The sequence below is a fragment of the Akebia trifoliata genome, chromosome 7, assembly GCF_017979445.1.
Source record: "Akebia trifoliata isolate Shusen 1 chromosome 7, ASM1797944v1, whole genome shotgun sequence".
NCBI lineage: Eukaryota > Viridiplantae > Streptophyta > Magnoliopsida > Ranunculales > Lardizabalaceae > Akebia > Akebia trifoliata.
In genome coordinates this window covers 23,016,445-23,028,380 of record NC_141381.1, presented here as the reverse complement: position 1 = coordinate 23,028,380, position 11,936 = coordinate 23,016,445, and the positions used below count along the sequence as shown (strand labels likewise).

Here is an 11,936-nt window from a genome sequence, read left to right as displayed (position 1 = left end):
AATCTTTTTAACAAGCTTTATCTAGCTTTTTAGATATTTTGAATCGAATTACGTTTGACGCCGAGTTTCAAATAGATGGCTCAGATTAGAGATAAAACACTGACTTCCTAGAGATAAGTTTTGGCTGAGTGGCCTTTTGGAACATTAAACATGTCAACTGTACGTTGGACACAGCCCATCAAACGTCATTTGACATTAAATTTCTCTAATTTATAACCACACACCCGCGTACAAGTTTCTTTAGAGCTCAGTTACTAGAGTTCTTAAAAGAAAGCTTTTTCACTCTCTGAAGTCTGAATTCTGAATTCTGAATCGTTCTCAAGTGGTTTCTGTAACTCGAACTCTCACGGTAGGTTTCGTTAATGGCGACGCCAAAAGAACACATCGAAGAAATAAGAAAAACGAAGTTTTCGATTGGTGGAGAACTGAATCCACTCACTGAAGATCTACACCAATCTGTCAAGAATCTCTCTGGAGAACTCTACGCCAAAGATGTTCATTTCCTCATGGAGATCATCCAGGTTCTCTCACTACATTTGGATTTTTTTACCAGAAATCATTCGAATAGACCGATCAATCAGAATCACAGATCATGATTTTGTGCTCAACTGAGCATCAAGTTGATTTTTCTGTAATTTACGTTTGTTTGTAATTAGGTTTCTTGATTTTTACAGAACGCCGAGGACAACGAGTACTTAGAAGAGGTGAAACCTTCGTTGGAGTTCGTTGTAACATCTCGAGACATCACTGCTACTGGAGCTCCAGCAACACTTTTGATTTTCAACAACGAGAGAGGATTTTCTTCTAAAAATATTGAGTCTATTTGCAGTGTTGGAAGATCCACAAAGAAAGGCCAACGGCAACGTGGTTACATTGGAGAGAAAGGTGAGCAAAGAATCGATTCCGCTAGGGAACTTCTAGATTCTTGGTGTCGAATCAACGGCTGAGATCTTGGGATTTACAACTGATCCCTAGGAGACCTGTTATTTCTCTTCCCATCTCAACCGTTATCGAATATTAATTTAAAAGTGCTAAGACTGTCAATGGATCGGATCGGATCGGATAATACTCGAAATCTGATTCGATAACTTTGGATCTGGCTCAAGCATTTGGGTTCTGATAAGAATTGGACCAAATATCTTATTGGATCAATTCTGGATAAACCATGTGTCATAGGAACCCAATCCGATAAAAAAATGAGAAAGGAATGAAATTATATTTTATATATAGGAAGTTTAGTTCAATTTTTTTGTACATCAAATCGGGTTTGGTCCGATCCGGACCTAATCCTCCGATTTTAATCGGTTTGTCGGATCGGTTGTGGATCTAATTAACTACTTATGAAATTGGTCCCAAATCGATTCTGATCCAATTTTGGGCCCACTAGATGGATTATTTACAAATGCTGCTCTAGGCTCTAGGCCGATGGGGCAAGCTTTTAGCCTGTTTTGAAGGCTTGTTGTTTTATTTTTATAAACGCATTAGGAATGGCTCTTTGGATATATATTGCGAACGTCTGGGCCAAAAAGGCCCAATATATTGTTATCTTTGATGGTGCGCTTGATAATTTCGAAGAAAAATGCTAAAGTTGTTTGAAATAAACCCCCTAAGTAGCACTTCGTAATTCTCCGAATAATTCGTGAATTATACTCAAACTATTAACCCTTATTTTTATTAAAAAAGATCTATCTCAATATCACGTGATAATATTTTCATTATTCTTTATTTACACTCAAAGATTTCACCATTAGACAATCAGTAAACATTGTTTATTATTGAATCTCAAGATTATCGATCAACAAGTTATTTATTTATTTATTTTTACTCTTTTTATGTCTCCTCTCTCCTCTCCCTAGATCTTTTGAACATGAGTTTTGATAACTTAATTAGGTAAGAGAGTATGTGCTTTGCATTATAAAGATTTGTGTTAATATTAGGATTAATCATAAAAAAAAATTATATGATCTTAGTTTTAAATTTGTTCATTGCTATTTTAGAATAAGATTAAAATGTCTAATATGTGTAGATGTATCCAAGTGTTCTTAATTTGTAATAGGCTTAAATATTTGATAAACATGCATTAAAGCATGAAACTTTCTTAATTACAAAAGGATAAGTTCAAAGATTTAGGTTAATAGTGGTAATTATTGTGAAAAATGAGATGCAAAAATAATAAATCTTAAATAGATATATGTGGATATGACAACTGTGGAAAAATTAATTTGTAGACACAAGAAATTTTGGAAGTTTTCTAGAATGTTGAACTTGAATTGTATCTGAACCATTCTCATATCACATTTTTGTCGTTCTCCGAATTTTTTGAAAATTTTTTTAAACAAACTGCTAACTGTTTATTCCGAATCATACTCAAATTAATCCTGCAACGATTTTTTCCATACACAGAATTGCTAACTATTGACTTGAGTGTGCAGGATATCATAAATGCTTTTTCTTGAGATGTGAGTGTTGTGCACTCAAGGACAATAGATGGTTCTCTGCTCACTTGAGTGCTACTTGGAGTTTTATTTTGAATAATTGTAGAAAGCCTCAATTTAGGAACTTCTTTATAATATATTGTCTTTTAGCCTATTTATATGTCCGAAACAGTTAAAAATAAAAATTTTCTTCTTTTGATCGGTAGTTATGAATATCTATTATCTAAGAACTTGTTGGGCCATATTTGTCATTCAATCATGTCAAATTCATTTTTAGTTGGGCTTAGTGTAAGCCAGGCTTCCTATTTTTGTCAAGGTTGCTCATGTTTGGTCATGTTTTGTTTTACGCTTTGGTTTTTTTGAGATTGCACCCAAGGTTTAAATTCATTTTTAGTTGGGCTTAGTGTGAGTCAGACTTCCTACCTTTGTCAAGGTTTCCCATGTTGTTTGGTCATGTAATAGGTTTAGGTTTTTGTTTTTTGCTTTGGTTTTTTGCAGTGTTGACTTTGATGGGGGGAGAGAAAGAGGGAAAAAAAAAAGTGTGGATGGAGGTAGGGGTGTAAATTGGGCCGGGCTATTCTAAGTAATTTGGTTGGCTTGATTTGAAATACCTAAACCTGAAGTCCGGTTATGTTGTGGGCTTCAGGTTGGGCCTTATTAACTTATTTAACTTTATAAAAAATTAAAAATTAGAAATAAATTTAACCTTATATATCATTGACACAATTGAATAGAAAACTATAATTGTTATTGTACTTTAATTTGTTTGACAATGTGAATGTAATAGAAATTAACAACGCTTTGAATTTAGGGTGGGAAATAGCATTACAACAAGTTGATTAAATCCCAAGTTGATATTGAGATGACTTGTCTGAGTCATCTCGGTCATCCATGAGCGAGACGGATAGACAAGGCGTCTCAACTGTGCAAAATCTCACGAGACAAACATGATGACTCGGACGATATTTTGAAAATCTCATTGGAGACATGAAATCTCATCCGAGTCAACTGGGATTTTGTATATTTTAATTAAAATAATTAACTTTTTTTAAAATTTAAATGTTTATTATGTAAGCGACAATGATTCCTTAAGCTCTTGAAGTTCTGATTCCTTATCCCTTACTGAAAATCTAGCAACAATGGAATCAACTAGACTACATGCTTCAACTTGGTACCCATGGTTGTATTACCCCTTAGCCTTCTCTTAGTTAAAATCGATGGGATGAGCTTGTAAGATTGTGAGAGAGAAGGGAAGGCCTCCACCTATATAATATGTGATGTTTCCTAAATTCAACCCATTACAAAGTAGTAGGAAACCTAGGCGGATATCACTCTTCTTTAGATTAGGAAACCACATCTCCTAGAGATTGGAAACTTTCACTAGATTGCAATTTCTAGTTTTCAATTTGTACGAAACTTCTATTTGGACAACACATCAATCCAATAAGGAAATCATTTGTATTGGACCAATAGGAATTTTAGTTACATGATACCGATGATTGATTTAACAAACCCTTAAGTAATCACCATGCATAGTGTCTTTGCCACGCATTGAAGCCAGCTTCACTAGCACTGTCTTATATTCTTGAAAAAAATTCCTTAAATGTTTGATTTAATTTCATTTATATTATAAAATTGCAACCATTGCTGCTGCACTGTATCCCAGATCTTATCGTTATCCGGAAGCCATGCTGCATAATCTTTGCAGAAGAGTTAGAATTAACTAGGATTGGTTTTCTTCAGATGTAGCAATCTCCAATTCCCTGAACAAAAAGGCCTAACTGATGGATAATTGAATTGAAGGTACTCTTTTGTGACAAAGAATGCAACTTTGTATTCCTTACCTGGATATCTGAATTCTGAATGGCATATTGATTATGTCCCTCCACATGAGATGCTTCAAACTTCCAATCAACTTGATATAACAGTTACTAGTCATTTCTATTTACAGATTATTGTGTAGACATTTTAGACTATTTGTATATAGAATGGATGTCAAGACCAGGATTTCAGCATCTATATTACTTATTTTTTTGTCTTTCTATATGTTTGTTTAGTCCGTTAAAGGTTGCAAACAAGATTTAGGCATGCTTTTCTATGCGTCAATGGCAACTCACATCCCACTATTGGCAGGAATTGGGTTCAAGAGTGTGTTTCTGATCACAGCTCAGCCATATATCTTCAGCAATGGGTATCAGATAAGGTTCAATGAAGAGCCATGTCCTTCCTGCAAAGTTGGATACATTGTCCCTGAATGGGTCAAGGAGAACCCAACTCTCGCCGATATTCAACAAATATATGGCCCTACTGATGCTCTTCCAACCACAACCATAGTTTTACCTCTGAAGCCAGATAAGGAGTTACCAGTTAAACAACAACTCTCAAGCATACAACCTGAGGTTCTATTGTTCCTTTCCAAGATCAAGCGACTTTCGGTCAGGGAAGATAACGAAGATCCCAAACACAATACTGTTAGTGCAATCTCTGTTTCAAGTGAGACTGAATCTGTTACAAGGAAGAACGTTGCTGCCGAATCCTACACTCTTGATCTCTCAGCTGAAGAAGACAGTGATGAAAGCAAGGAATGTAGCTACCACATGTGGAGGCAGAAATTTCCCGTTAAGCAAGAAAACAAAGTAGAAAGGAGGATGGAAGTCGAAGAATGGGTGATCACATTGGCGTTTCCTAACGGTCAACGTCTCAATAGAGGGATGAACTCACCTGGGATTTATGCATTTTTGCCTACAGAGATGGTCACCAACTTCCCCTTTATTATTCAGGCAGATTTCGTTCTAGCTTCTTCGAGAGAAACAATTCTCCTTGACAACAAGTGGAATCAGGGGATTCTTGATTGTGTTGCTTCTGCTTTCGTGAATGCCTTCATCTCTCTTGTGAAAACCTCAGAAGCCGCACCCGGAGCTACTATACGTCGTATGTTCGAGTTCCTACCATTGAACACCTCCTCATATCCGAAACTGAACAATGTGAGGGATTTGATCAAAGCAAAACTGGCTGAGGAAAACATTGTGCCATCAGAGTCGTACACGAATCAAAACTTCTTCTACAAGCCATGTGAAGTAGGTAGGATAGCGACTTATTTTTGGAATATCTTGAATAAGGCAAGGGAGCAAGGTGTGAGCCTTCATAATTTGTCATCCCACGGAACATATGCTTTAAATTCGGCATTTAGCGAGAAGTACTCTAATATATTGGATTTCTTGGGAGTGAGACGCATGGATGCTGAATGGTATCCGAAGTGCATCCGGAGTTCTAATCTTGTATTAGGAGTTTCGGATGATGTTTATATGAAGCTGCTCCACTTTGTTGCTGTTAATTGGAACTCATGTTTCCAGAATACAGACATGAAAACCATTCCATTGATCAAATACATGGCTCAAGATGGTTGTGTGTCTTTGTGGAGCATAAATGAAGTGACAGAGTGGAATGGAAAGAGAATATGTCTATTAAATGATGTTCGTCATATTTCTTGGCTTATTGATTGGAACCGGGAGTTTAGATGTGTTTCCCATAAATTCTTCATGCCAAAAACCACGCAGGAGGCTATGCTATCATTTCCTAATAGGGAAAAAGTACAGGAATGGCTTCTCGAGCATGTCAAAGTTAATTCTGTCAATGTTTATGATTATGCTGATACTCTCTTGGGTTCTCTCGGGAGTGACAAAAGGCTTGTTATTGCTTTTGCTCACTTCTTATGTCACTCTTTCTCAAAGAATTTTATGAATTATGCACAAGTTCATCAGTTGTGTGGAAAGATGCCACTTGTGGATAGTTACGGGTTTGTGACTACAAGGAGGAGTGGGGTTCTTGTTCCTGCTAATGGAAGTAAATGGGTGGGTTTGATTGGTTCAAATCCATGGAGAGGAAATAACTATATTGAATTAGGGGAAAACTACTTGCATGCAGGCTATCATGCAAGTGTATATACATCTGAGAAACAGCTCATTCAATTTCTGAAAACTCATATTGGAGCTTCAGATATACCTTTTATATATCCTCCCAATGACGTGTTTTCTACCGTCTCTTCTCCATTGACGAAGGAAAATGCATTCTTACTACTAGACTGGATACAGAACCTTAAAAATGAGAGGAAGCTGACTGAAGGGAAGTTCTTGACATGTATAAGAGAGGGAAGTTGGTTAAGGACTACTGCAGGTCCACAGCCTCCATCACAATCGTTCCTACATACCTCAGAATGGGGGAATCTTCTTCAGAGTGGGTCTGATCTGGTTGATATACCCTTGATCGATCAGTGGTTCTATGGTGATAAAATCAGTAACTACAAGGAAGAACTGAAAGCAATAGGCGTGATGTCTGATTTCGGGGAAGCATGCAAGTTCATTGGGAATCGACTCATGTCTCTGGCAGCTAACTCCAATTTAACGAGGGGAAATGTGTTTTCTATCCTTAACTTCATAAGATTTTTGAGGATCAAGTATTTGTCTCCCAAAGACTTCATCAATAGCATCAAAGGAGGGAGATGGTTAAGAACATCTCATGGTGAGCGATCACCGGTTGGGTCCATTTTGTTTGATTCAGAATGGAAAGCTGCCTCAACAATCAGTAACCTTCCCTTCATCGATCAAGAGTATTATGGTGCGGAAATCAGTAGCTTCAGAGAGGAGCTTCAGTTATTGGGGGTTGTAATTGGCTTCAATCAGAATTACCAGCTTGTGACTGACTGCTTCAGAATGCCTTCACCCCCCACTTCAGTGCCAGTTGATGCGATTCTTTTGGTACTGGAATGCATTCGACATTCAATGTCATCCAACAGACTTGTTAGCATTCTTAAAGATCAAAAATGGTTACGGACCGATCTTGGCTACAAAACTCCTAGAGAATGTTTCCTTTTCAATTCCGAATGGGGATGCCTTCTACGCATATTAAATGGCTTCCCATTGATCAATGAAAAATTCTATGGAAGCAATATCTTTTCCTATGCAAATGAGTTGAGGAAACTTGGGGTGGTGGTAGACTTTGGGGAAGCGGCCAAGGTATTTGCTCAAAAATTTAAGGAGCTCGCATCTTTATCTTCCAGTACGCTCTCGTTTTTGGCATGTTACAAGCAGCTAAAGGGAATGTCCGATAAATTCCCAATAGAGCTTTGGAGAAGCATCCTTTACGAGAAATGGTTGTCAACTCGTTTGGGCCTTAGATCCCCAAAGGAGTGTATTTTGTTTGATTCGGAATGGGAATCTCTCTCTCCAATTGCCTCACTTCCATTCATTGATGATAATTATTATGTTAACGGCATCCAACAATACAAGGATGAGCTGAAAGAATTTGGAGTGGTAGTTAAATTCAAGGAGGGATCTAAGTTTGTGGCTTCTGGCCTCAATATTCCTCGAAATCCTATTAATATAACTCCTCAGAGTGTGGTTTCATTGTTGGAATGCATCCGAAATTTACTGAAAGAGAAAAATGGATCAATACCTGAGGAGTTCTTGGAGCGAGTCAGTCGAAAAAGTTGGTTGAAGACCTATATGGGTTACATGTCTCCAAACAAGTGTTTGCTGTTCGATTCGGAGTGGGGTTTGTTCTTACAACGTGAAGATGGGCCTTTCATTTGTGAAGAATTCTATGGCTCCAATATAAAATCTTACAAAAGAGAACTCAATGCGATCGGAGTTACTGTCGATGTGTCTAAAGGGTGCCAATTGCTTGCCAGTCGGCTGGACTTTCATGCTAATTTCATTGTCATATCTCGAATCTACAAATATTTGCTAGGATTCAAATGGAAGCCAGACAATAAAGATGCCAGATGGATTTGGATCCCAAATGGAGATGACAAGGGGGAATGGTTCAGTCCTGAAGAATGTGTTCTTTATGACAACGATTGTCTCTTTGGTTCGCAGTTAAACATTATGGAGAAATACTACGAGAAGAAATTACTAAGTTTCTTCTCCATGACTTTGGGTGTAAGTCACAATCCTTCAGTTGATGACTACTGCGATCTTTGGAAGTCTTGGGAAAATTCAGGACACCAGTTAACACCGTCCGAGTGTCGTGCTTTCTGGGTATTCATAGTGAAGCATTGGACTTCAAAGACTAAGAAACTTGTTGCTGAAAATTTGGTGAAGTTGCCAGTGAACACAGGTTCTGATGTAATTCAGTTGTTCGACAAACAAGATGTATTCATTCCTGATGATTTGCAACTGAAGGATCTGTTTGAGAAGGCTTCTTCAGACCCAATATTTGTTTGGTATCCTGAGCCAAGTTTGCCTTCTCTGCCTCGGAGTAAACTTTATGAAATTTATGGCAATATTGGTGTTCGGACTATTTCTGAATCTGTACAGAAGGAAGAATCTTCAGTAATGGATGGTGTACTAAAGCCGGTTAATCCAAGAGAAATGCTGATTCAGAGGCAGCTGATTAGACTCGTACTTGGTTTTCTTGCAGATGCTTCTCATGAAATGGATACAAAGAAGCGGCATCAGATGGTCAAATATCTTCTTGATCTCAATGTGTTTGAGACTGAGGAACCCATTACAGTAAGCTATAACTTATCATTTTCTTCAGGTAAGAGTGAGAATGTGAAGGTGAGCCGAATGATTCGTTGGGAGAGAGAGGATTCCAAATTGTTCACTCAGAAGATTGACAGGTCATCTGGGCATAAAGCCAACATCGAATTCGCTACGTATTTCTCACAAGTCATAGCTGAAGGATTGTTATGGGAGAAAGCTGATCGAATTGCGGGATTATCAGAGCTGATCAAGTTGGGTTGGCTGTTGGAATTTGAAGAGGAGGCGATTGGGTTCATGATGAAGATGAAAAATCTGCAACTTTTTATGGAGGATGAAGAGTTCTTGAAATCTACATTCTCATCTTACTAGTTGGCTCTTTTCATACTATCTTGTGAGTTCTAAATATATTGTCTTTTTCTTTTTTTTTTTTATAGAAATGTTTTCTGCTTGTAATTTTTAAAATTCTGATATGTGTTTTGGTTCTGTTTATTAACTAATGTGTTTGGATGTTTTTGTCTAAATTTCTAAATCAATGTCATGATATATAAATTTTAGTGAATGTTTTTTTATAAAGGCATTATTATGGGGCTATATCCTTCTCTCTCTCTCTAGTAATAGTAATGAAATAGCCAGGCAGTAACAAAGGGTGGTGTACTAGGAATATACTTAGTTATTACAAAGTCCACCTAAATTTAGTCACTTATTGTTATACTTAGTACTATATGTACCCGACGATGTACTAAGAATTAGTATTTTCAAGATTTTCAAAGCCTGGTAGTACTTCTTAAGTTTGAAATGGATTAGGATTGAGGAAGCTGGTAGGTTGCTGAGGGAAGAAGATGAATTGGTGGGCAGAGACCTTTATTCAACCCATATCTTTGGTTTTACCAAACTTAACCAAAATATTACCCTTTTATTATTAAACCCTGTTTGTATGATATCCACTATAATATTTTTCACTCAACAAGTATGCCATTACCCTAATGCTAAGATTAAAGAGAAGTAAATATCCACTTTCAAAGTGGGGATCGACATGCATACATGGTTTTAAAAATTGTCCAAGACTGATTAAGATATGCATTGTGCCTTGGTCTTCAAGTTGATTCGTCCGAGATCGGTCGAACAAACTGAGTTGTCTATAAAAAATTAAACAAACCTAATCACAAATACCAATGTCTTTCACAATATTTTTGGATAAAAAAAAAACAACTTTAACCAAGGTTCTTGATTTTGATAAAATTATGTTTTCCGATCTTTAGACAAGATGACTTATCTAAGATAACTCAATCTCATTCAGGAGATTGAAAAATGAGATTTAAAACCATAAAAGGGTAGTATGGGATATAGAGTTAAATTATTAGGCAGTGAGCTTGTCATGCCACAAATTCCTAACATGCACCCCGGTCATGATTAAGTGTAAGAATCTTTGAGGTTGGAGATATTTTTTCATATAGTGATAAATACAAATAACTCAACAAATTCAGGCAATGATATAATATATTGCAGCAGAAGCATTATCAGATATGATACATAAACAAAAATAACAATCTTCCATCACAACTCCCTTTACTTATATATAATATAAAGAAATATTAGTGTGTACTATCAAGAATCTATTAACCTATTCTCTCAACATAAACCAACTATTATATCTACAACACTCACAAACACACAAACATATTGATCCCAAAACTGTAACAATCTTAAAGCTGATCATCGATCACTAAAATTTCTTGAAGTTGAAATGATTAGTTGAGTGAGTAACAAGGGAATTACCCAGTAGAAAACATATATTTCTAAATCATAATCTAATATGCAAATCAATCACATTAAAAACAATTTTAAAAATATGTAGGTTTGATTTCAAATAATATCAAATAGAAAAATAATAAAATTAATATACTAAAATAACGGTATTTAAATAATTTAGATGAAATATTGGAAATATAAACATTTGTAAATCATCTGGGGCATCCACATAATATATAATAAATGATAGTGTGTTAGAATAGAGGTTGATGACCACAATAGATGTAAACATCTCAGTCAAGATATGTATATGTTTCAATACTTTATTGGTGTTGAACTCCACTATTACTTCTTGATTTTGTGGCCAGTAAGGCAAATCAATAGGAGGTAGTTGTTTATCTAGTTCAAGTTGGTCGTTTGACCTGGACAATAGTGAAACATACCTCCATAACGTGGGTCAAATCCGTTTGACTATTTCTAGATTGTTAATAATCATTCGCTAGCCAACTTCATCTATACCCATCGGGTGTACATGCGTGCGAACCTCAAATAACTCTAGTTTTATACATATACTATCTTTACATCTTGATATTTATTAAAGATAAAAAGAAAATTTTTGAATTCATGTTGTAATATTGCGTTTTTATGCATCTCATACTACATAAGAAATTAGATATCTCGATAGTTATCCTACAATAACGTATCCCTCCGGAAATGACACAACAAGTTAATCTTTGTAGGCATTCTTAATCTCTTTAATAGATTACTAAAGTAATATTTAAGTAAATATTTCTCTTTTTCAAAACATTAAACTTTGCTTTTTCAAAACATAAATCAAACCGTAAAGTAATACTCAGTATAAGTATGAATTCCTAGTCTTTTTATGAATTACTATGTTGTTCCAACATCCACCTCGCGATTATGCGAGATAAATTTAGGAAAAGAAATAACACCTAATGATTGCGCAAGTTATATCTAAGAAAATTTGACACACCTCGCGATTGCACAAGCTAAATATGAGAATATAAGGTACACCTCGCAGTTACGTGAGCTAAATCTAATGCACTAGGGTATTCATACATCAGACACATCAACCAATTTGAGAACCGACTTCTCAATACAATACTACAAGTACACTTCCAATGTTACTTTAAAATATAGAACCAAGATCTCTTTTGAAAATGATTTTTTCCTTCCTTCCAAATCTTGAAATTTCTTTTATAAAATTAATAAAACTATTTTTGAAATCACAGTGAAATTTTTCGAATAT

At 35.9% G+C, this 11,936-nt stretch overlaps 1 protein-coding gene across 1 annotated transcript; it reads left to right on the top strand.

The window, feature by feature from the left end:
- The first annotated feature begins 298 nt into the window (after positions 1-298).
- On the top strand, positions 299-9,699 carry LOC147398434 (uncharacterized). The gene is made up of 3 exons (XM_086447627.1): positions 299-521; positions 675-885; positions 4,569-9,699. Exons 1-3 carry the CDS (start codon positions 363-365, stop codon positions 9,284-9,286), a joined length of 5,088 nt encoding a protein of 1,695 aa, XP_086303753.1. The 5' UTR covers positions 299-362; the 3' UTR covers positions 9,287-9,699.
- The last annotated feature ends 2,237 nt before the right edge of the window (positions 9,700-11,936 follow it).